Genomic DNA, 25,007 nt, shown 5'->3' with positions numbered 1-25,007 from the left:
TTCTTAATTTTGAAAGCTATGCTCCTCTTAATTCAGCACAGAAATTTTAGGTTTTTTTTTTTTGGGGGGGGGGTTGCTGTATCCCTCAGTAGATTGCCATTCATCTGGCACTAAAATTTTCATCTTGTCAGAAGAACTATTGTCTAACTTTTCCTATAGATATGAAGTTGCTTTTTAAATTCAAGTGCATGACTTTAATTATTCTTTTTGTATTTCATCATCTTAGATGCCACCATTACATCCACCATTTTGAGATCTTGAATCCTTATTGTCATAGAATACTTACTATCCCCTCTTATCTTGGAATTATTTGCAAATTTAATGAGTATGCTATCTATGCATTTATCCAAATCATCCTTAACAGCATTAAATATTACAAAACCAAACATATATCCCCAAGACACTATCCTGGAGAATTCCTGCCAAGTTCATTTTGAACCATTACTCTTTGAGTCAGGCCTTACAACTAGTTCTGAATCTCTCCAACTATACTTTGATTGAATAAGCATCTCTGTTCTTTACATGTTATTTTTGTCACTAATATGAACTTTTTTTCTTTTCAGATGAGGAAGTTGAATTTGAAAATATCCAATAATTCTGGTCACTGCTTTACACCTATACTTCTCCCAAAGAGTATCATTCCCTCTATTTGGAGGAAGGTGGTTCCCTATAATTGGGAAACTGACATAAGATCAAAAGGCTTAAAGTTGAGTCTTACTTTTACCACTTATTAGATTTAAACCTAAACAAATCACTTAATAATAATAAATGGTAATTTTAAATAATTGATGGTATTATTAATGATGTTAATAATAAAAGTGGTGTTTCTAAGAATAAATATTTGTTAATAAAAATGAATGGCATTAATCTTAAAGTTTACAAAACTCTTAAAAATATTGTTGCTTTTGAACACTCTGTGATATGAATAATGCAGATCTATCCCTGTTAAAAGATAAACTCTTTGAAGTTAGCATCTGTATATGTGTTTTTCTTTCTTATCACTAAAGTCTAGCATAATGTCTATCTTTTTTTTTTTTGGTTCTGTTTCCAATCAGTGATTTCATTAATAAGGAAACTCCTATCAAAGAAGATTAACAACTACTTGAAAACTCAGCGTACTGGAGATTGGTCTGGGAATAGTGTGAGGTTTAGTGTTGAATAAAAAGTAGTTTTCAGAGATGAGACCAAAACCCAAATCTTTTCACCATAAAGTCTCAGTTTTTTAAATGAATGAATTTGACGTAATAATACCAATTCTATCTACCTTAAAGAAATGATGAGTCTCAACTGATATCATAAATATCATTTGAAAACATTGGGATAGATCTATATTAGGCATATCATAGGATTGTTGTGAAGCTCAAATGCAACATTATTTTAAAGAGATTTGTAAACCTTAACACAAATATCATTTATTATTATCAATCATAGATGTCAAAGTTTTTTGGAACCTTAAACTGTTGGTTTAAAATTTTTGGAACTGTTAATATCATTGCGTGAGAAAGCAAACACAGAAATGGGACCAAGAACAGGAATCACCATTTCCTATTCCCATTCATAGCTGCCATTTGTAATAACCACTTTCACAAGAACCATGCAAAGATTAGAGGTTGTTCCTTTGGGAACTAGTGTCCTTGAGATGCCAGAGAAAAGATGGGGAGTCAACAGATCCAATGTCTACTTCTCACTATCTGTGAAACTATGAAAGAGTCATTTAACCTCTGTGGGTCACTGCTTCCTTATTTATATGGGAAGAGGTTAATTTAGATGATCATGAAAGACTCTTCCACCTCTTAATCTACAATCTTTTTTTTTTTTTTAAATATGGTATTTTTTTTTTGAGAAGCAATTGGGGTTAAATGACTTATTCAGGATCACACAGCTACTAAGTAGTAAGAGTCTGAGGTTGTATTTGAACTCAGGTCTTCCTAATTCCAGGGCCAGTGCTCTATCCTCTGAACAATGTAGCTGCCCCTACATGTACAACCTTAAGATAGTCAGTTAGCTTTTGCTTAGGCAGAGCATATACTAAATTTGGAATGATAGAGAGAAGATGAGCATGGCTCCTGAGAAAGGATGACACCCAAATTAGTGAAGATACAGATAGTTATAATATCAAAGCAGTAGTAATGTTACATTAAATACTCTTTTAAATCAGTCATTAACATAAATCTCCTTCTGATTTCATTTTGCGTTTGTTTTGTCGGTTTCTGCTGCTATTTCAAGTTCACCACTTCCCCTTTAGCACCCTTGTCACCCTTACACACACATTTCTTCTCTCTATTTTCTCTTACATCCCCCACCAATTCTCCCATGATGAAACTGCACTGCAACTCAGCCCTTGACACCAACTTTACATTTCCTGGGCTGATTTTTCAGTTCCCAACTCTCACCATGACATCAAAACTACCCTGGAATTTCCATTCCCTTTCTGTTCCTCCAATTGCTTCCAAAAGCCCGTATAAAGAGAGGGTTCAAGCATGAGACAGAAGCACAGATCTCCAGAATCTCTCAGCCTGTGTCCTGATCCACCAGCTCCTCTCTCCTCTCAGGATCATGAAGGTCTCTGTGGCTGCCCTCTCCATCCTCATGGTCATGGCTTTCAGCTCTCTGACATCCTCTGCACCAAGTAAGTGAGCTTTCTCCTGCCCTCTGTGGCTATATCCAGGCTTTAATCACAAGCTAAACAGAGCCCCAATAGAGGTTTAAGGCCAGTTAGATCATGAGGATTTAGTGAGGATATGGAGAGGGAAGTCTGGAGGGGGAGGGACAGAAGCAGGCATATTGGACTTGACAATTTATGCTGGTTTACATATAAATTCAAGGCAGGAGAAAAGACCAAAAAGGGCAATAGATTGGGTTCTGGTCCAACATGGTTTTAGTTCTGGCTCAGTCACTAAATCCTTGCAGCAAGTGGTTTTCTCAACAAAAAAAACTTTGTAGAAGTTGGATGGGCTGATCTCTGACATCTTATGCTCTAATTTTTGTTCCATGGATTCTTTATGAAATGGGAACAGCAGGTCGGACTCTCTTCTATAGACAATGAGAATCATAGCTGGCCTAGAAAGAACTAGGGTAAGGGAGATAAGAGAGATGACATCCACATCATGTTTGATAGGAAACCTTTTGTGGGACATAGTTAGCAGTTAAGGAATGTATAGTATGAACATATGATCCTAATTTTATCCTTCTCTTTTCTCTGCAGTAAGCTCAAATCCTCCCACCTCCTGCTGCTTCTCCTATGTCAGCCAACAGATCCCCAGAAAATTTGTGACAGACTATTATGAGACCAGCAGCCAGTGCTCCCAACCAGCTGTGGTGTGAGTATCTACTTACTCATTGTGTCTAGGAAATATAAAGAGAAGAGAATGGAAAGAGGAAATGGGGTTATTTGGCAACTTGGTCAAATGAAAGGTCAGGTAATAGAAATTAAATCTGGCTACAAAGGAATACAGTAGTCCATGTTGTCTCAGAAGAAGGTTGTCTCCCCAGGAAGCAAGGCAGAGAACTAGTCTCACCCTGAGGAGCAATACTAATCTTATGCAACAGGAACTTGAGACTGGGGGGAAGGCTTTTTAAAGGGACTTCTTACTAGAGAGATCCCTAAAAAGGAAATGATTGACTCAAAATAACTAGAGGAATGGTGCAAAAGGTCTGGATTGTTCTTTAAATTCTTCCAGAAGTCTACAGGAATTTATAAGTGTTGTACATGGGGGAAACATAAAAAAATTATCCTTCATCTCCAGATGAAAAATTCATTGGCTTCTTGTCTCCCTTTTTTATTCACTTTACAGGTTCCTGACTAAAAAGGGCCGTCAGGCATGTGCTAACCCTAGAGATGACTGGGTTCAGACTTACATGGATGACTTGGAAATGAACTGAGAAGCTCAGAAACATTGGAAAACGAATCCTAAAGAAAAATGATCCAAACCAAGAAACTCTGCAGTTGGATGAGATCCTTCAAGACTGAAGTCTTTCTGAGATTGACTTTCCCATTATAATTCTTTTTTTTTGCCAATGATATTTAACTTATGTAAATTATTTGGTGACATATTTGAGTATTTATTGCTAACATTTGTATTTCTAGAGGGCACTTGTCTCCCATGGGGACTTCTAGTAGCAGCCAAACTTTCACTCTTTAGAGTGTTGTGGCTACCTTCTGGATTCTGTGAATGCCTGTCAATAAACATTTTAAAATCCATATATTTTGACCATGGTTTCTATTTTCTCAAGGAAAAGAGAGTGCTTTTTAAAAATAGCAGATGGGTGTGGCGTTATTAGACACTGTTTCAGTAAAATTTCTAGGGAGTCAGTGGACCGTCATCTCACTTTGAGTCAGCAAGGCGATAAGGAAGCCAAAAATAAGATCTTCTATGTTGAAAAACAAACTTCCAGAAATAGAGAAGCAATAGTCTCATTCTTGTATGGTCTGGGCAAACCACATTCATACTATTTTGGTCAGTTTTGGGAACTATAATTTATTAAGAACACTGGGAAGTTGGAGAAGAACAAGAGTAGACAATCAAGGGCTGAAAGTTGTAAGTTATAAGAGGATGAGTTGAAGGAACTTGGGATGTTTATGGGAGAGGAGAAGACCCAGGTCAAATATAATTTCTATCTTTAATATAGGAAGGTCTGTCCTTTGGAAGAATGTAGACTTATCTTCTTGGGATTTGAAGGATAGAATCAGGAGCAATGGATAATATTTGTGAGGAGATTAATTTTACTCTTGATGTTGGGAAAAACTTCTTTATAATTATGGCTGTCTAATTTTAATAGAGTTGTGATAGAGAGAGCCATCTCATCCAGAAAGGATTGTGGAGACTGAATGTAGATCACAAATAGTATTTTTATTTTTATCTTTTTTGTTATTGCTTGATTTTGTTTTCTTTCTCATTTTTTTCCTTTTTGATCTGATTTTTCTTGTGCAGCATGATAAATGTGGAAATATATATATATATATATATCTATTTATAAGAATTTCATGTGTTTAACATATATCAGATTACTTGCTGTCTAGGGGAAAGGATGGGGAGAAGGGAGAGAGAAAATTTTTGAACATAAGGTTTTGCAAGGGTGAATGTTGAAAACCATCCTTGCATATATTTTGAAAATAAAAAAAAACTATTATTGAAAAAAAAACCAATTATGGCTGTTAAAACTAGAATGGATGATGACATCAAGCTTTAGGGAGTTTCCCTTCCCCTGGAGATCTTTAAAGAAAGGTGGGGCGAGCATTTCCAAAAAAAAATGCGATGGTGGGGATTGTTTTTAGTATGGTCCTTTCCAAAACTCAAATTCTGTGACTCTGTGATATTGTTAGGATATGAACCAAAAACAGTTATTTCTTAGGAGTTGTACTAAGGAACCACTAGGAAAAATGGAAGAGAGAGAAGTAGAAGCAGGAAAGATTTAAGAAAAATGGGGATTATTTTTAAAAGTGTGACAGGAGAGAAAATGCTTAATTTACTGTTTGAAATCATGGCTTCACTACTGGCATGACTGTAGGAAAGTCACATACCGACTCAGCTTTTGGGAAAAAAATAGTGTATTTAACAATAATCTAAAAATCATGTTTTTCAATGAATGAGAAACCTATGGTAAATTGGCCAGTTTAGATGTCAAAATACAAGATTTGAAATCTTATCTTACTTCAATCACTTCCTAGGTTTAGAATAAAAGAAAAATGTTAACTCAAATATTTTCATTGTGCCTATATTTTTGTAATATTCAACTATAGATTAAGAAAATCCATTTTAGCCATATCTTGATTAAAGTAATGATATTCTGTTGGATGAGCTCCTTTCCTCACATTTCTCCTCATTCCATTTCATTCTCCATTCAGCTGTCAAAGTGATCTTCATAAAGAATTCTGACCATGTCATCCTGTATTCAGTATACTCCAGTGGCTCCCTATCACCTCCAGGATCAAATAGAAAATTATCTTTTTGACTTTTCAAGTCCTTTATAGCCTATCTCTTTCCTACTTTTCTGGTTTTTTAACACTTTACTGCCCTCCACTCATTCTATTTAAAAAAAATGATTCTGGCCTCCTTTCTGTTCCTCCTACAAGACATTAAGGCCATTTCCACCACCTGGTTCTATGTCCTCTCTTCTCCACTGGTGTATCCACTTGTCATTGACTTCTTTCACCTTTCTATACCACCTCTTCCCCATTATTCCTTTGGTTCTCTCTGAGATGTCAGAAATTCTAACAATGTCCTTGGACAAATCAGTTATAAATGTATTTTAATTTTTCCTAACTCTAACTTGGAGGCCATCTTTACCGTAGAGGACAGGAAACTGAGGGATAGTGGGTTAATAGAAAGCCTTAGACAAAATTCTGCCACCTCTTTGTGTTTCGGTTTCCTAATTTGTCATATGATCATGACATTACCCATTAACATATCATGCCCCAGAGTGTGGTCAGGATTATAAACTAGCGTATGCATAAGTTCCTGAAATATACCCATTCCTTTTTTGGTATTCTCAATTAATCTCTACTAAGCCTTAACTGTGCGATCTTTGGCAAGTCACTCAAATTTTCTCTCTTGGTGTACCTTAAGGCAATTTTGAGGCTGATACAAAGCAATAGGGGCAACAGAACATGTTTTTTAAATTGTAGAGAGCTTTAGGGAAGCAAAGGCTGTTTATTATTCATTGTTGCTTTCTATTAGTGGTGTTTATGGATGGGCATTGTTACCACTCTCCCCACACTGCTTGTACCACAGCCTTATTGGGAAGATGAAATCCCAAGGGAGTTTTGAAAGGGGAATTGGGAAGGAAGTTCTTAGTGGGCTTCATGCAAAGATTTCTTATAGTTCCACAACTTTGACCCTCTGGTTCAGAACTTCCATTCTTAAGGGGATTTGAAATCTCCAAAGGACTTTTCTCTCAACAACCATTTGAAATAGATAGTGGGAGTATTATTATTCCCATTTGAAGGATGAGAAAGCTGAAATTATGAGAGATTGGGGCAGCTAGATGATACAGTAGATAGAACACTGGGCCTGAAATCAGGAGAACTTGAGTTCAAATCCAGCTTCAGACACTTAATCCTTATTTTCTGTGTGACCCTGGGAAAGTCATTTAAGCTCAGTTGTCTTGCAAAAAGAAAAAAAGAGAGAGACTATGAAAAATTAACTGATTTTCCTGTGTACATACAGTAAGGAAGTATCCAAGGCAGTGTCTATACTATTCTATGATTTCAAAACCACCATGCCATCTATTCCACCAGGCTGGGTTGGAATAGTTACTACAGAATGATAGATAGAATCTCTTTGTATCTCTGAGAACACGAGAGGCCCTTGACTGTGACAGAAAAAATGGAGAAGTTCAAAAGATTCATTTGCACGTGTCTTGTTCTCCTTTCATAATTTAATTTTTGTTAACACATTTTAAAGCATCACTTATTTCTGAATATTTCTTATTCAGTGAGTTATTCCTTGCAATAATGATATTAAAAATAAGGGGAGAAAGTGCAGCAAAACTAAACAACACACCAATTTTGTCTGGCAGTTTATGTGATGTTTTACACCTCAAAAACATCATCTCCACAAATGGAGAGTGTTGGTGCTTTGTTTTTTCAACTCTTCTATGGGGCCAAAGATGATAACTCCAAGTTTGGGTGCTTAGTGTGTAGTTTCTTAAGCAACTTTAGAAGAAAGTTGCCTGAGGTCAATGAGTATGGCCAGCACAGTACAGCACAGCACAGCGCAGTGCTCCCATTTATAATTAAGCATTGTTCTGAGTGGTAAGGTCCCAGAGGCAAAAAATGAAAATATCTCTACCCAGAAGGTCTTTGTAGTCTAGTGGAATATAGTACAATGGAAGGAAACTCCATAGAGCCAGAGAAGAAAATTTTAAAATCTATTTACAAAATCAATTCAAAGTAATTACAGAGGTTGGGGAGAAACACTAATTACTGGGAGAATCGGGAATGACTTCTTGTAAAAAGCAGCATAGCAAAAAAGAAATATAGAACAGGACAGGAAACACTGGAGCTTCCTGAGGAGGTAGGTGGTGTGGTCAGACATAAGCTTGAGGATTATCAATTTACCTAAAAAGGAAATGATTGACTCAAAATAACTAGAGGAATGGTGCAAAAGGTCTGGATTGTTCTTTAAATTCTTCCAGAAGTCTACAGGAATTTATAAGTGTTGTACATGGGGGAAACATAAAAAAATTATCAATAACTGTGGAGAATGGATTGAGGAGATGAGAGCCTGGAAGGGACAAAGGACTAACTAGAAAGCTATTTAAAGAGTTTAAGTGAGAGATGATGAAAGCCTTGCCTACTTAGAGGGAAGAAGAGGGAAAGAAAGAGCACAAAATCCACAAAATCTGGTCTGACTTTTCCTGGGAGTGAAATTCCCATTTCTAATTGAAACTCAAGAGATAAGGAGAATTCTTTTTTTCCTTCTTACTATTAAGGGAGAATTCTAGACCTGTCTGGTTTTCTCTTCCCTTTTCCTTCTCAGATCAAGAGAATGTAGTGGGCCTCTCTTTTCCTTCTCTTTTCCCTCCTTCTCCCAGGACTTGGGTAACACTATTGTTTTTTCTAGGACAGGTTTGACTTAGATGTTTTTGTAGGTTTACTTTAGGGTTTAATTCTCTATCTTTGGGGGGACATTTTTTGCGTGGCTTCTGTCTACATTGGGTCCCTATATTCCTTTAGATCTTTTTATATTCCATGTTTATCTCAGCTGAAGCATCGGGACACTGAGAATGAGTGAGGGAAAAAGATGACTCTCAGGAGAGAGTGGAAGTCCTGGTTATAGAAAAGAGATATGGGCAAACCCATAAGAACACAAGGCTGTCTTCTGGGAACCCAACCACTGGCCATAAAAGAGTGGTTTCCAAACTTATCACACAGTGTCTCCCAATTTCTTTTGTATGGAAAAAAATGTTCTGACCTTCACACATTATAATTTTTTCTTTTTTATTATGAACATTAATATATCAACAACTAAGATCATTTTAATATACAAAGAACAAGAAAAAGGAGACTATATGCACCTGTGAATAGTTTTTCTTTTAAAGGCATATATTAAATTTGTCACAATGATAAGAAAATTCCAATTTTTTTTGTTGTTTTCTGGAATTCTTTCCATTCTTTTGTGTCTTTCCCCTCCTCTCCCCCACTAATTTTCTCTTGAGATGCTTCCCTTCCCTTCTCTTTTTTTCCTGACTCTTTCCCCCCCCCTTTTTTTTTGCTTTTTGTATTACTATCACTATTCACCACCTTTTATCAATTGCCCCAAAGAAGTCCCCCTACATGACAAACTGGATAGAATAAAACAAAACAAAATTTCCCAGAGTTGAAAATTTGACACTTTTTGTCTATCACTTAAATGCGCAAAGAGGAAAAACATACTTAGTACCCAGTTTTCTGACAGAATGATTTGTCATTGCAGTGATCACCATTCTCAGGTCACTCAAACTTATTTTCATCTACAATACTTCAGTCATTGCATCAGGTTTTTTTCCCCCTTTTGGATCTACTATCTTCATTCTGAAATGGAAACATCATTATAACAGTAGGTATTTGGCAAATCCAAGGAAATCATCCACTTGGAGTAACATTCTATAGTTGACCAAATGTACTGGAAAAACAGGCAGACAAAAATCAAGCTTAAGCCAACATCTCATACAACAATACTACAGGAACCTCCGTATGTCATGGTAGGAGCTGGAAACTGAAAAATGAACTCAGGAAATGTAAGGCTGGTGACAAGGCTAGGTTCTCTTCCCCAATAAAATTTCATCATGAAGAAAAGAGGAGGGTGGAGAGAGAGAGAGAAGAGAAATGTGTATGTAGTAAGATGACAAGGGTTCTGAGAGGGAAGTGATGAACTTGAGATCACAGAAGAAACAGATAAAGCAAATGGAAAACTAAACTACAAAGCTATGTTGATCATTGATTTGAAGGAGCATTTGATATACTCTTCATACTATTTTGATAGGATAATTGCTTAGATCTTAGGAGTACAGGTTAAAAGTTAGATCCATCCTTAGTTGTCTAGTTCAATGTCATAATTTTAGAACTATAGAAAATGTGGCTCAGAGAGAATTGACTTGTTCAAGGTCATAACAATAGTCAGAAGCAGATCCTTTACCTGTTGCAGATGTGCAGACTTTAGACCTGGGTTGAAAAGGTATGTCTCAAATTTCAGGATAGTTTGAGATGCCTATAACATAGTATATTATAACATATAATATAGTAACATTGTATTCACACCCATCTCTATCTTCCCTCCACATATTGCTTTATCTTCTTTAATATAAAATTCATTTCCTTTGGATGAAAAAGGATGTAAAGGTTGTGTACTAACAAGTGTTTCACAATTCTAATCATTGTTTCAAACCTGCACTCCTCCTCAGAGGGTCTCATGAGGTTGTGCCCCAGAATTCTGTCAAATCCTGCCTGAACTCAGAAGATCAAAGGGATAAACTAAGACCAGGTTTTTTATGGATACCATTTGTGCAAAAATTATCCGTGAGTGCTTTTAAAGAACCATAGAGGTTTCCTTGGTATAGACCATTCTTCACATAAGATAGATACACATGTATCTGTGTATATATGTACATGCATATAAATGGACATGCTCTTATATAAAGTATAAAGTGAGTATGACGTTAACAGATGTGGAAACAATATATCAAGTATTTTTTCTGACTACCAGTGTGATCTTGTGCAAGTTACTTCCTTCTGGGCCACAATTCTTTATCTAGAATCTGCGAGTATTGAACTAGACCATTTAAGATGGTTCTAAATCTGTAATGCTAAGAACTCAGCAGTTGTGATATCAAAGCAGTTTGAAGATCATATTGAATATTCCTTTGTAGGGTCAATAGTGGTCACAGAACTGTCCTTCCAGTTTAGTTTTGCATGTGTTTTCATCTTTTTTTTGGTTACTAATTCAAGTTCACCACTTCCCCCTTAGCACACACACCACTTTACCACATATTCATTTCTCTTCTCTCTATCCTCTCTCCCCTTTCCCTCATGTTGAAACTGGGGAACAGAAGTTTATTCCCTGGCAGCAGCTTTATATTTCCTAGGCTAAGTTTTGATTTCTTACTCCAACAATGACATCAGCTCCCCTGGAATTGCCACTCCTGTTCCTTCTTACTCTCTGGGTATGCCCAGAAACTCCTATAAAAAGAGATACGGAGATTCTCCAGAGGCTCTCAGCTTGTACTCTGCTCTTTCAGCTCCCTTGTCCTCTTGGGATCATGAAGGTCTCTGTGGCTGCCCTCTCCATCCTCATGGTCATGGCCTTCAGCTGTCTGATATCCTGTGCACCAAGTAAGTGAGCTTCCTCTTGCCTCTGTGCCCAGGATGAGGTCATGGACTGGATAGATCCTTGCTCTAACCACAGGGATCATCCTAACTTGAGAAGGAGGAGACCTGAAAGGGAAGGGTAGGATTTAGATGCCTTAGACTTGAAGGTATTAACATGTCCTTGAAAGTATTTGCTTGATAAATGTTAGATGGAGATAAAACAAGGGGCAAAAGGGCACTAGATTGAGTTCTGTGTCTTGACTAAGTTCTCATTGTGTCTCTGTCACTAATTACTCATATGGTTTGTAGAAAGTGGCTTTCTTGGCACCCACATGAACAAAAATGTTTGTGGCAGCCCTTTTCATAGTGGCAAGGAACTGGAAACTGAGTGGATGCCCATCAATTGGAGAATGGCTGAATAAGTTATGGTGTATGAATGTGGTGGAACATTATTGTTCTGTAAGAAACAATCAACAGGATAATTTTAGAGAGGCCTGGAGAGACTTACATGAACTGATGCTAAGTGAAGTGAGCAGAACCAGGAGATTACATGGCAATAACAATATTATATGATGATCATTTCTGATGAATGTGACTCTTCTCAACAATGAGATGATTGAGGCTAGTTCCAATAATTTCGTGATGAAGAGAGCCATCTACACCCAGAGAGAGGGTTGTGGGAACTGAGTGTGGATCACAACATAACATTCTCACTCTTTTTGTTGTTGTTCACTTGCCTTTTGTTTTCTTACTCATTTACTTTTTTTCTTTTGCTTTTTTTGATCTCATTTTTCTTGTGCAGCAAGAGAATTGTATAAACATGTTTATGCATATTGGATTTAACATATATTTTAACATGTGTAACATATACTGGATTGTTTGTTATTTATGGGAGGGGTTTGGTGGAAGGAAGAGAAAATCTGAAACAAAAGGCTATGCTAGGGTCAATGTTGTCAAATTATCTGTGCACATATTTTGAAAATAAAAAGGTTTATTAAAAAAAGAAAAGAAAGTGGCTTTCTTGCCAAAGGCAGAAATTGTCTGGGCAGATCTATGAGATCCTTTCTAGCTCCCACAGAACTTGTTTTTTTCAAAATATACACAGTGAGCATGGGAGCAGCTCTTCTGATTCTCCTCCAGGCATAGTGAAAATAACTCTTGGTACTGGAGGGAAGTGGGGTAAGGGAGACATGAGAGTACCATCCCCTCTGTGCCCAATACAGGGAGTGTCCCTGGGATGGAATCAGCAGCTAATGAAGGAAAGGTGTGAAAATATGATCTTACTAATCTTATGCCTCCCTTCTTTTCTTTCCAGTGGGCTCTGACCCTCCCACCTCCAGCTGCTTCTTCTATGTTAGTCGACAAATCCAGAGAAAAAATGTGATAGGCTATTATGAGACCAGCACCCTGTGTTCCCAGCCAGCTGTGGTGTGAGTATCTATCTACTGAAATCTCAAGGGGATATAGGGAGAGGGTGGAAAGAAGAAATGGGATCATTGGGCTACTTGGTCAAAGAGATGAATCAGGTCACCCAGGTGACACCTGGTGACAAGGAAAAGAAGTCCCATAAGTGTCTCTGACAAAGGTTAGGCTGTCCATGGAGCTACTATCCAAAGGGAAGCTTCACCTGATGCCACAGGAATTTTATTTCAACAAGGGGCTTCCTGAGAGACTCCCCATTGGACAAGTCTCTAGAGAGAATGGGATTGACTCAGAAGGGTCTGAGAGATATTGCTAGAGGTGAGAATTTTCCTTCTGTCCCTGCAGAGATGTGCAGGAAGCGATCAGTGCTGGACATGGAGGGAACAGAAAGAAACACCTCTTCTTCCATGATCTCTAATGTCTCTTTCTCTCCCTCCCTAGGTTCCTGACCAAAAGGGGCTGGCAGGTGTGTGCCAATCCCACTGATGCCTGGGTGCAGAGCTATGTGGAAGACCTGGAGCTGAACTGAGCACCTCAGAGGCCTGAAACAAGGAATCTTTGTGGGAAATGGACCAAGCTGAGGATTTCCCCAGTCAGATGCATTCTCTCCACAGTTCAGCCTTCCAGAGTTAACCTGCCCTATGATAATTCATTCTTCTCTGAGAGACTTTATTTAATTTATGTGGTGATGACTTTGGGTATTTATTAGTACTATTGTTCCATTTCTGGAAGACAACTGGTCCCCATGGGACCCTCTACTATCATCCTGGCCTCTCTTCCTGAGAGACTTTTGGATCCCCTGCTCCATTCTATGAATATTTGTTGCATGAAGATTTCAGAATAAAAGTTTTCAAAACCATATCTTTTTGCTGTGATTGAAATGTCCATTGGGGATGAGGGTGAAGGGGTTCTGATCTTGGACAACCAGAGTTCTGTAATAGCTCTGTGAGTTGAATGTACTGCCATCTTACTTTGAGTCAGCAGGCTGACTCCCCAAATCCGAGATTCATCCCTACTGTGAAGTAAACTTTCAGTAACAGAGAGGCAATATGCCCATTGCTCTGATCTCATAAGACCACTCAGGGAGTCTTGTGTTCTGTTTTGGTAACCACAGTTTCAAAGGAACATTAGATAGCTGGGCATTGGCTATAGGAAGCAATCAAGGATGTCAGGTGCCTAGAATCATAAAAGGATCATAAGAAGGAACTAGGGTCAGTCAGGGGGGAAAGAGAAGAGCCATGATTTCTGTTTTCAGATATGGGAAGTTTTCAAGTACTAGAAAAGTTGAGATGAATTCTCTCTAGAGCTGAAAAATAGAAAAAAAGGGCATAAAGTAGGATTTGTTAGGATCTAAATTGGGTATGACTTCTTAACACTGATAGCTGTTCATAGTGAAATGGACCATGTTAAGCTGTTGTGAGATGCCTCTCCCATGTGGGTTTGTAAACAGAACCTACGTGACCATCCACAAAGAATGTGATAGTGGGGATTTTTTTCAGTCACCTTTTCGAGTAGATGACTGTTTTGTTATTATTGGTCAGTCATTTCAATTATATCTAACTCTTTGTGGATCCCTTTGGCATTTTCTTGGCAGAGATACTGGAATCATTTGCCATTTCCTGCTCCTGTTTATTGGACAGATGAGGAGACTGAGGCAAACCAGATTAGGTGATTTTCCCAGGCTCACACAGATAGAAAGTGTTTGAAGCCAAATTTGAACTTAGGTAGATGAATCTGGTTGATTCCATGACCAGCATTGTATACAGTATTCCATTCTGAAATGCATTCACTTCCCAAATGGCCTTTGTCAAGTAGTAAGTGTGTGATCTTGGCCAATTCCTTCAAGATTTAATCTTCAAGGTTATTCTTTAAAATAATTTAAGACAACAGATCCCTAAGTCTGACATGAGGTAACAGGGGCAGCAAAACATCCTTTAATACTCATAAAGCTCTCTATTGAGCCTAAGGTTGTGTACTATTCTTTGCTGATTTATATTGATTATTGGTGGTGACAGGGGGAGAGTGTTACCATTCTCTCTGTACTGTCTATAATATAAGGTTTTGGGGAAGATAAAGTCTCAAGGGATATTTGAAAGGAATTGGGAAGGAAAATGCCTTCATAGTAGACGTCCTACCCTCTAAAGTTCTTACAGCTCCAAATCCTTGATCCTGCAGTCCAGAACTTTCATTCAAAGGGCATTCAAAGTCTCCAAAAAACTAATTTTTCTCTTAACAGCCCATGTGAAATAGGGAGAAGCTGTTTTATACAGCTGTGAAATATCCAAGGCTGAGTTCCCACACTGCTCTACACTTTGAATAATAGCATAATTTGTATCTACCGGGCTAGTTTGGAATGGTCACCATAGGGAATAAGAGGAAATCAATCCTGTTCTCCTCCTAAAAGTTGAATGGGTCACAAAATAGCCCCGGGGGAAAAAACCCAAGTGAGGGAAGCCCAAAGAGGTACCTGTACATTTCTTGATCTCCTTTAATAATTAAATTTTATTTCTGTCAATGGAGATTTTACACCATGAATTTCTAAATGTCTGTTACACTCAAAGCTTGAAACAAACCTTTTAATGTGAAGGGAGTGAGTCAGCAAAACATTGGAAATGTAAAGGATTAGGAAAGTGGAGGGTCAGTCTATAGACTGAGCATGATTGGCTCACTTTCCAGGGTCACTTTGTAGGCTAGTCATTATCAGGGGCAGGATTTTGACCTCACTCTGTCTGACTCAAATTCAATGTTCTATCCATTGTACTACACCACCTCTGCACAAAGACAGAATCTGAGCTCAATTGTATGTGAGTGGGAGCCTTGTTTCAATCTAAAGTTCAAGGAAAAAGAAGTCCTTTTTCTATCTGTAGACAAGAGGAAATGCTAAAGCTCAGACTTGATTTCTCTTCTCTCTTCTTTCTTGGATCAGGAGTGTGTAGTGATACCTTATTTCATTCTCCCTTTCCTTTTTCTCCCAGAGCTCCTGTGTTCTAGTGAAAATCTAAATAAACCTTTTCTATAGCTTTACTGTAGCACTAAATTTGTGATTCTGTCTTTTGATGACATACTCTTGTGTCATTCTCATACTGGATCTCTATATTCTCTAGGACCTCGCTATTGGATCTATTGGATCTCCATTTAGGTAGTAGGTCACTAAGGAACAAAGAGAGAGTAACTTATGGCTCTCAGCACAGGAAGAGGAAGCCCTAAATCCAGAGAATAGCCACAGTTCAAACCTAACAATTCAGGGTTGGGTTCTGTAACCCCATCCACTCACCAGAAGAAAGTGAAATGCAGACTCTTGTCAGAGTGTCTCTCAACTTGCCATGACTCTCACATTTCATTAAATAATTATTTTTTATTCTGAATAATAAAATATCCACAAATGTAAACATTTCTACATATGAAGAAGAGAAAAGTGAAGGATATATGAATCTGTGACCTTCTTCTGAATATACTCTTGTGTTTTCAGGAATATGTTGAATTTATCACAACAGAAAATCATTTTCCTTACCTGTCTTTTCTTCTAGAATTCCCTTTCTCCTCTCAATTTTCATTATTGCTCTATCTTTTTTTCCCTGTTAGTTTTGCATTGCTGTCAGTTGCCTCAAAGCAGTCTTCCTATAAAAGAGAATGTGTATAATCAAAGAAAAGTGATATCCATGGGTCAAAATGTCTATCTCAAGGGGTATTTCACATTTATCACCTCATCAGCAAAAGGGGGAAACACCCTTCATCTTTAGCCTTCTGCTGGAAAGATTGCTTATTGCAGGAAGAGCGTCATTTGAATTTGTTCTCATTGAAAACATTTCACTCATTTGCTAGTTCTTCTCCAGATTCTGGTTACTACATTCAGAAATGAAGCAAGTGAGGATGGATGCAGGATGTTTAGCAAACCCTAAGAAATCAGGCAGTTGGGTCTGGAAAGCAGATAGAGAGAAACTGAGCTTAGACCAATTTGTTACATCATAGACAAGAAACTAGAAGTTGGAAACTGAAAAAATGAGTCCAGAAAATGGAAGGCTGTGCAAGGGCTGAGGTTGGCTCCTCAGTGTAGTTTCCTCCTGGGAGATAGAGTGGAGCGGACAGAGAGAGGAGAATTGTGTGTGTGGTGGTGTGACAAGGGCGCTATGGGGGAAGTAACAAAATAGAGATAGCAGCAGAGAATGATGAAGCAAGTGCAAAACCAGTTAGGAAGGAGAGTGAGGGTGGCTTTTGATTTGATGTTCATACAACTTGGATATCACAGCTGCCTGGGTCTTAGGAGTATAGACTTAGGACTTGAAGGACTGTTAGTTGTCTTGGTCAATACCTTCCTTATGGAAGAAAAAACACTAGGACCCAGAAAAGGGGGTTTGTTCCATTTGGGGATGTCAATAGTGAGAGGCAGGTCCTGTTTCTGGTCTTAGATATTCTGACTCCAGTTCAGGATGGGAAAGTTGCATTTTAAATTTCAGGACAATTGAAAGAGCTGCCTGTCCCACCCTACCACTTCTGAACACATTAAAGTGTACCATTATATCCACTGCCATCTCCATCTTCCCCTCACACATTTTTTCTCTTTTAACATGAATTCTATTTTTTATTGGATGAAACAACCACTGTTCATACTTAATGATCAGCATGTACTTAAAATTACCCCATAATTCTAGTCTTTGTTTCACATGTACCTACCTCCCCAGAGATTTATTCTCATATTGCCTCTTCTCCACTGACAGCACACTGTTTAATTTTCTCAAACCTTGCCTGAAATCAGAAGTCCTAAGGTTGAGTTCTGAACATTTCACTTCCTGGTTATTACAATTTGGACAAGCCATCGTTGAAAAGCCAATGATAATTATAGAGCAACTAGTCTACAAGTGACCTGATTAAAATTTGGACTGGAGACAATATGAAGTGAAAGGTCACAGAGCTAATAAGTGTCATGGGATCAGGACTCAGGTGTTCTTGACTTCAATCTTCTGTCCACTTTAGGGCAAGTCTCCTAAATAGATGAGACATAAGAATATCATTTCTTCCTATTTATAAGGTTACATGAAGATGATCTGAGATAATCACTGTCATGATCTTTTGTATCCTTTAAATGATATAAAATGTATATCATTAAATTGCTGAACTGACACAACAAAGCAGACAGAGGGATGGAATCCTCATTTCATTGACTGGCTTGTGATCATCATTTCCACAAGAATTCTCCCTGAGTGCTCTTGAAGGACTAATGTAGGTTTCTTCATATGGAGCATTATTTGTCAATACAAAGACATGGAGTCAGCAGATCTGGAAAGATATTCAATATCTGTTTCTGTTAGTGTGATCTTGGACAAGAGTTTTTGTTGCTCTTGTTTTTTTTCCCCTTATTTTTTTCTGGAACATAAGAGTTTTGAATCAGAATTATCCTTCTAACTCTAAATCTACAATGGTAAAATCTAGGCAGTTTTGATATCAAAACAGCATGAAGATCAGATTGAATATTCTTTCATATTCTTGGTCAGCAAACATCTCTTTCTTATTTGTTTTTGCATAGGTTTCATCTGCTTCTGCAGCTCTCACAAGTTCACCACTTCCCCCTTAGCACCCTTGCTACCCACCACATGCAGACATCTTCCCTTTTCATCCCCCCCTCCTATTTTCCTCACAGTGGCTCAGTTTTACTTTCCATCTCCTACCACAATATCACTTCTCCACCGGAATTTCCGTTTCTGTTCTATTCTTTTTTCTGGGATCCCCCAGATGCCCCTATAAAAAGAGGGTTCAAGCATGAGCCAGAAGCACAGATCTCCAGAATCTCTCAACCTGTGCCCTGATCCACCAGCTCCTCACTCCTCTCAGGATCATGAAGGTCTCTGTGGCTGCTCTCTCCATCCTCATGATCATGGCCTTCAGCTCTCTGGCATCCTCTGCACCAAGTAAGTGAGCTTCCTCCTGCCCTTTGTGGCTGTGCCCAGGGGGAGGTCATGGGCTGGATAGATCGTTGCTCTAACCAGAGGGATCATTCTAGCTTGAGAAGGAGGAGTCCTGAAAGGGAAGGGTAGGATTTATGTGCCTTGGACTTCAAGGTATTTACCTGCCCTTGACAGTATTTACTTGATAAATGTTAGATGAAGATAGGTCAGGGGGGTAAAAAGGGCACTAAGTTGAGTTTTGTGTCTAAGTCCTCATTATGATTTTCATATGGTTTCTAGCAAATGGCTTTGTTACCAAAGACAGGAATTGTCTGGGCAGATCTGTGAGAACCTTTCTAGCTCCTACACAAGTTTTTTTTCAAAATGTGCACAGTGAGCATGGGAGCCACTCTTCAGATTATGCTCCAGGCATAGTGAGAATCACACCTGGTACTAGAGGGAAGTGAGGTAATGGAGACATGAGAGTACCCATCCCCTGTGTGCCTAGTATAGAGAGGGTCCCTGGAATGGAGTTAAGATCTAAGGAAGGGAAAGTGTAAACATGTGACCTCACTAATCTCCTGCCTCTCCTTTTTTCCCAGTGGGCTCTGACCCTCCCACCTCCTGCTGCTTCTCCTATGTCAGCCAACAGATCCAGAGAAAATTTGTGACAGACTATTATGAGACCAGCAGCCTGTGTTCCCAGCCAGCTGTGGTGTGAGTATCTATCTACTGAAATTCTGTAGGGAACATAGAGAGAGGATGGAAAGAAGAAATGGGACCATTGGGCTACTTGGTAAAATAGATGAATCAGATCATCCAGGTGACACCTGGTGACAAGGAAAAGTAGCCTCTCAAGTTGTCTCTGGTTAAAGTTGGGATCTCCATGGAGCTACTTAGAGAAAAGAAAATCAGCTGATTTACAGAATTTTATTTGAATAAGAGGCTTCCTGAGACACTCCCCATTGGACAAGTCTCTAGAGAGAATGGGATTGACTCAGAAGGGTCTGAGAGATATTGCTAGAGATGAGGATTGTCCCTTCTGTCCCTGCAGAGATATGCAGGAAGCAGTCAGTGCTGGACATGGAGGAAACAAAGAAACACCTCTTCTTCCATGATCTCTAATCTCTCCTCCTCTCCTTCCCCAGGTTCCTGACCAAAAGGGGCCGGCAGGTGTGCGCCAATCCCACTGATGACTGGGTGCAGAGCTATGTGGAAGACCTGGAGCTGAACTGAGCACCTCAGAGGCCTGAAACAAGGAATCTTTGTGGGAAATGGACCAAGCTGAGGAATTCCCCAGTCAGATGCATTCTCTCCACAGTTCAGCTTTCCAAAGTTAACCTGCCCTATGATAATTCGTTCTTCTCTGAGAGACTTATTTAATTTATGTGGTGATGACTTTGGGTATTTATTAGTACCATTGTTCCATTTCTGGAAGACAACTGGTCCCCATGGGACCCTCTACTATCATCCTGGCCTCTCTTCCTGAGAGACTTTTGGATCCCCTGCTCCATTCTATGAATATTTGTTGCATGAAGATTTCAGAATAAAAGTTTTCAAAACCATATCTTTTTGTTGTGATTTAAATGTCCATTGGGGACGAGGGGTTCAGGTGAAAGGGTTCTGCTCTTATATAAGATTGGTAGAGCATCATGGGACAACCAGAGTTCTGGAATAGCTCTTTGAATTGAATGTACTGCCATCTTACTTTGAGTCAGCAGGTTGACTCCTCAAATCCCAGATTGATCCCTACTGTGAAGTAAGCTTCCAGGAACAGAGAAGCAATATGGCTACTACTGCTCTGATCTCATAAGACCATTCAGGGAATCTTGTGGTCTGTTTTGGTAACCACAATTTCAGAGGAACATTTGGGTAGCTGGACATTGTCTATAGGAAGGCAATCAAAGATGTCAGGTGCCTAGAATCAAAAAAGGATTATTAGAAGGAACTAGAGACAATCAGTGGGGAAAAGAGAAGACCCATGATTTCTGCTTTTAAGTATTGGAAAAATTGAGATTAGTGCACTCTAGGACGCATGGACAGAAACAAAGGCAAAGGATGTGATTTGTTAGGATCTAAATTGGGCCTGACATTAGGAAAAACAAAATTGATAGCTTTCCATAGTGAAATGGACTGTGTTAAGCTGTTTTGAGATCCCTCTCCTATGTAGGTTTATAAACAGAAGCTAGGTGACCATCCACAAAGAATATGATAGTGGGGATTTTTTTGGTCACTTGTTTGAGTAAATAACTATTTTTTTTTGTTATTGTTGCTCAGTTATTTCAGTTATATCTAACTCTTTATGAAGCCCTTTGGCATTTTCTTGGCAGAGATATTGGAGTCGTTGGCCATTTTCTTCTCCTGTTTATTGGACAGATGAGGAGATTAAGGCAAACCAGATTAGGTGACTTGCCCAGGCTCACACAGCTAGAAAGTGTCTGAGTTTAGGAAGATGAGTATGGCTGATTCCATGACCAGTACTCTACACAGCATTCCATATATATGTTCCTGAAATGTATTAGGTTTTTCTTGGGGTTTCCAATTGGCCTTTGCCAAGTATTAAGTGTGTGATCTTGGTCAATTCCTTCAAGATTTAATCTTCAAGGTTATTCCTTAAAATAATTTAAGATAACAGATCCCTAAGTCTGACATGAAATAACAGGGACAGCAGAACATTCTTTAATACTCATAAAGTGCTCTAATGAGTCAAAGGTGTTATACTATTCATTGCTGATTTTGATTAGTTATGGTGCTGGTAGATGGGTAGTGATATCACTCTCCCTGCACTGTCTACAATATGAGGTTTTTGAGGAGATGAAGTCTGAAGGGAGATTTGAAAGGAATTGGGAAGGAAAATGAGTAAATAGTAGACTTTCTGTCCTCTAATGTACTTGGATTTGGAAATCCAAATCCTTGATCCTGAATTCCAGAACTTTCATTCAAAGGGACATTTTGAAGTCTCCAAAGAACTGAATTTTCTCTCAACAACTCATGTGAAATAGGGAGAAGGACTATATTTATTTCCATTTAATGGAAGAGAAATGTGAGGCTCTGAAATATTAGTTGATTTTTCCATGATCATACAGCTGTGAAATATTCAAGGCTGAGTTCCCATACTGCTCTACACTTTGAATGATAGCATAATTTGTATCTACCAGGCTAGTTTGGAATGGTCACCACAGGGAATAAGAAGGAATTAACCCTCTTCTCCTCCTAAAAGTTGAGTGGGTCACAAAATAGCCCCAGGGGGAACACAACTGAGGGAAGCCCCAAAAGGTACCCGTACATTTCTTGATCTTCTTTAATAATTGAATTTTATTTGTCAATGGAGATTTTACACCATGAATTTCTGAATGTCTGTTATACTCATAGCTTGAAACAAAGCTTTTAACATGAAGGGGGAACAAGCTCAGAAAACTTTGGTAATGTAAAGGATTAGGAAAGTGGAGGGTCAGTGTTTATAGACTGAGCATGATTGATTCACTTTCCAGGGTCTCTTTGTAGGCTAATCAGTATTAAGGGTAGGATTTTTGACCTCACTCTCCCTAACTCAAATTCAACTGTCTACCCATTGTACTATACACCACCTCTGCATAAAGGCAGAATCTGAGCTCAATTGTATGTGAGTGGAAGCCTTGTTTCAGTCTACAATTCAAGGAAAAAGAAGTTCTCTTTCTATCTGTAGACAAGAGGGAATGCTAAAGCTCAGACTTGATTCTCCTCTCTACTTTCTTGGGTCAGGAGTGTATAGTGATTTTTTCCTTCTCTCTTTCCTTCATCTCCCAGAGATTCTGTGTTCTAGTGAAAAATCTAAATAAGCTTTTTCTATAGCTTTACTTAGCACTGAACTTGTGATTCTGTCTTTTGAGGATATACTCCTATGACATTCCCATATTGGATCTCTATATTCCCTTGGATCTCTTTATGTCTCATGCCACTCAATTTAGCTAGTATGTCACTAAAGAATAAACTTATGACACAGAAGGAAGAGGAAACCCTGAGCCCAGAGAATAGCCACAATCCAAACCTAACAAGTCAAGTTTAGGTTCTGTAATCCTATCCACTCACCAGAAGGAAGTGATATGCAGACTCTTGTCAGAGTGTCTCTCAACTTGCCATGACTCTCACATTTCATTAATTAATTATTTTTTATTCTGAATAATAAAACACACACAAATGTAAACATTTCTGCATATGAAGAACAGAAAAGTGAAGGATATATGAATCTGTGACCTTCTTCTGAATATACTTTTGTGTTTTCAGGAATATGCTGAGTTTATCACAATAGAAAATCATTTCCCTTACCTGTCTTTCCTTCTAGAATTCTCTTTCTCCTCTCAATTTTCATTATTGCTTTTTCTTTTTTTCCCTGTTAGTTTTGCATTGCTGTCAGTTGCCTCAAAACAGTTTTCCTATAAAAGAAAATGTGTATAATCAAAGAAAAGTGATATCCATGGGTCAAAATGTCTATCTCATGGGGTATTTCACATCTATCACCTCATCAGCAAAAGGGGGAAACTGACTTCATCTTCAGACTTCTGCTGCAAAGATTACTTATTTCAGGGAGAGAGACATTTGAATTTGTTCTCATTGAAAATATTTCACTCATTTGTTAGTTCTTCTCCAGATTCTGGTTCCTACATTCAGAAGTGAAGCAAGTGAGGATGGATGCAGGGTGTTTAGCAAATCCCAAGAAATCAGACAGCTGAGTCTGGAAAGCAGCCAGAGAGAAATTGAGCTTAGACCGATATGTTACATCATAGACAAGAAACTGGAATTTGGAAACTGAAAAAGGAGCTCAGAAAATGTAAGGCTGAGAAAGGGCTGAAGTTTTGCTCCTCAGTGTAGTTTCCTCCTGGGAGACAGAATAGAGTGGACAGAGAGAGGAGAATTGTGTGTGTGGTGATGGGACAAGGGTAGAGATGGCAGCAGAGAATGATGAAGCAAGTACAAAACCAGTTAGGAAGGAGAGTGAGGGTAGCTTTTGATTTGAATGAGTAAGCAGCATGATCTTCATACAACTTAGATATCACAGCTGCCTGGATTTCAGGAGTGTAGACTTAGGACTTGAAGGACCATTAGTTGTCTTGGACAACACCCTCCTTATGCAAGAAAAAACACTGGGGCTCAGAGAAAGGGCTTGTTCCATTTGGTGACTACAGAGGCAAGTTCTGCCTCACCCTACAAGTCATTTGTTAATTCCAGTAGTGAGAGGCGAGTCCTATCCCACCCTACAACTTCTGAACCGGTTAAAGAGTACCATTATCTCCATACCCATCTCCATTTTCCACTCACAAATTATTTTCTCTTCTTTAACATGAGTTCTATTTTTATTGGATAAATCAGTCTCTGGTCATATCTATGTTCATTATTAAAACTGCCCCATAATTCTAGTCATTGTTTCATATGTACCCACCTCCCCAGAGATTCACTCTATTATTGCCTCTTTTCCCACGACAGGATAGTCTTTAATTTTCTCAAACCCTCTCTGAAATCAAAAGTCCTAAGATTGAGTCCTGAACATATCAGTTCCTGGTTATTAAAATTGGACGAGCTATCCAGCAAGAATTGATAATATAGAACAACTAGTTTACAAATGATCTAATTAAAATGTTGACTGGAGGCAATATGAGGTGAAAGATCACAGAGTTAATAAGTGTCATGGGATCAGGACTCATGTTCTTGAGTTCAATTCTCTGTCCACTCTAGGTCAAGTCTCCTAAATAGATGACACATAAGAATATCATTTCTACCTGCTTTGTAAGGTTACTGTGAAGATGATATGAGATAATCAGTGTCATAATCTTTTGTATCCTTAAACTGTCAAATTGATGCAAATTAGAAGCATCACACAACAAAGCAGACAGAGAGTTAGAATCCTCATTTAATTGACTGGCTTGTGATCCCCATTTCCACAAAAATTCTCCTGAGTGTTCTTAAAAGAATAATGTAGGTTTCTCCATATGGACCATGGTCTGTCAATACAAAGATATGGAGTCAGGAGATCTGGAAATACATCCAGAATCTGTTTCTAATCACTAGTGTGATCTCGGACAAGTCACTTCTTTCTTAAACAGAAGTTTTTGTTGGTCTTTAAAAATTACATTTTTCTGGAGCATAACTGCTGAAACAGAATTATCCTTCTAACTCTAAATCTACAATGGTAAAATCTAGGCAGTTTTGATATTAAAACAGCATGAAGATCAGATTGAATATTCTTTCATATTCTTGGTCAGCAAACATCTCTTTCCTATTTGTTTTTGCACAGGTTTCATCTGGCTCTGCAGCTATCACAAGTTCACCACTTCCCCCTTAGCACCCTTGCTACCCACCACATGCGGACACCTTTTCTCTTCATCCTCCCTCCCCCCATTTCCCCCACAGTGAACCTGTCCTGGGGTGAGAACCTCAGGCTTTGA

General features: G+C 38.5%; 3 protein-coding genes and 1 non-coding gene across 4 annotated transcripts; all 4 read left to right on the top strand.

The window, feature by feature from the left end:
• The first annotated feature begins 1,881 nt into the window (after positions 1–1,881).
• On the top strand, positions 1,882–4,203 carry LOC100925102 (C-C motif chemokine 4). Its single transcript, XM_003770659.4, has 3 exons — positions 1,882–2,629; positions 3,206–3,320; positions 3,795–4,203. The coding sequence occupies exons 1-3, from the start codon at positions 2,557–2,559 to the stop codon at positions 3,880–3,882; spliced, it is 276 nt and encodes a 91-aa protein (XP_003770707.1). The 5' UTR covers positions 1,882–2,556; the 3' UTR covers positions 3,883–4,203.
• On the top strand, positions 2,005–2,111 carry LOC111720974. The gene has a single exon (XR_002770378.1). It is a non-coding gene; the product is annotated as a U6 spliceosomal RNA (small nuclear RNA).
• A 6,811-nt stretch (positions 4,204–11,014) lies between the features above and the next one.
• LOC116423445 (C-C motif chemokine 4-like) lies at positions 11,015–13,563 on the top strand. Its single transcript, XM_031967576.1, has 3 exons — positions 11,015–11,311; positions 12,603–12,717; positions 13,151–13,563. Exons 1-3 carry the CDS (start codon positions 11,092–11,094, stop codon positions 13,236–13,238), a joined length of 423 nt encoding a protein of 140 aa, XP_031823436.1. The 5' UTR covers positions 11,015–11,091; the 3' UTR covers positions 13,239–13,563.
• Positions 13,564–18,321: 4,758 nt separating this feature from the next.
• LOC105750580 (C-C motif chemokine 4-like) lies at positions 18,322–20,149 on the top strand. The gene is made up of 3 exons (XM_031967575.1): positions 18,322–18,612; positions 19,191–19,305; positions 19,737–20,149. The coding sequence occupies exons 1-3, from the start codon at positions 18,540–18,542 to the stop codon at positions 19,822–19,824; spliced, it is 276 nt and encodes a 91-aa protein (XP_031823435.1). The 5' UTR covers positions 18,322–18,539; the 3' UTR covers positions 19,825–20,149.
• Positions 20,150–25,007: the final 4,858 nt, after the last annotated feature.

The sequence above is a fragment of the Sarcophilus harrisii genome, chromosome 4 (assembly GCF_902635505.1).
Source record: "Sarcophilus harrisii chromosome 4, mSarHar1.11, whole genome shotgun sequence".
Classification (NCBI taxonomy): Eukaryota; Metazoa; Chordata; class Mammalia; order Dasyuromorphia; family Dasyuridae; genus Sarcophilus; species Sarcophilus harrisii.
This window is presented reverse-complemented; position numbering and strand designations above follow the sequence as displayed.

What these genes read in the sequence shown, in the direction of transcription:
- LOC105750580 (XM_031967575.1), top strand. Translation starts at nt 18,540, where the DNA reads ATGAAGGTCTCTGTGGCTGCTCTCTCCATCCTCATGATCATGGCCTTC. An exon ending in TCTGGCATCCTCTGCACCAA is followed by an intron (nt 18,613 to 19,190) that starts GTAAGTGAGCTT and finishes CTTTTTTCCCAG; the next exon opens with TGGGCTCTGACCCTCCCACC. An exon ending in TGTTCCCAGCCAGCTGTGGT is followed by an intron (nt 19,306 to 19,736) that starts GTGAGTATCTAT and finishes CTCCTTCCCCAG; the next exon opens with GTTCCTGACCAAAAGGGGCC.
- LOC116423445 (XM_031967576.1), top strand. Translation starts at nt 11,092, where the DNA reads ATGACATCAGCTCCCCTGGAATTGCCACTCCTGTTCCTTCTTACTCTC. An exon ending in TCTGATATCCTGTGCACCAA is followed by an intron (nt 11,312 to 12,602) that starts GTAAGTGAGCTT and finishes TTTTCTTTCCAG; the next exon opens with TGGGCTCTGACCCTCCCACC. An exon ending in TGTTCCCAGCCAGCTGTGGT is followed by an intron (nt 12,718 to 13,150) that starts GTGAGTATCTAT and finishes CTCCCTCCCTAG; the next exon opens with GTTCCTGACCAAAAGGGGCT.
- LOC100925102 (XM_003770659.4), top strand. Translation starts at nt 2,557, where the DNA reads ATGAAGGTCTCTGTGGCTGCCCTCTCCATCCTCATGGTCATGGCTTTC. An exon ending in TCTGACATCCTCTGCACCAA is followed by an intron (nt 2,630 to 3,205) that starts GTAAGTGAGCTT and finishes TTTTCTCTGCAG; the next exon opens with TAAGCTCAAATCCTCCCACC. An exon ending in TGCTCCCAACCAGCTGTGGT is followed by an intron (nt 3,321 to 3,794) that starts GTGAGTATCTAC and finishes TTCACTTTACAG; the next exon opens with GTTCCTGACTAAAAAGGGCC.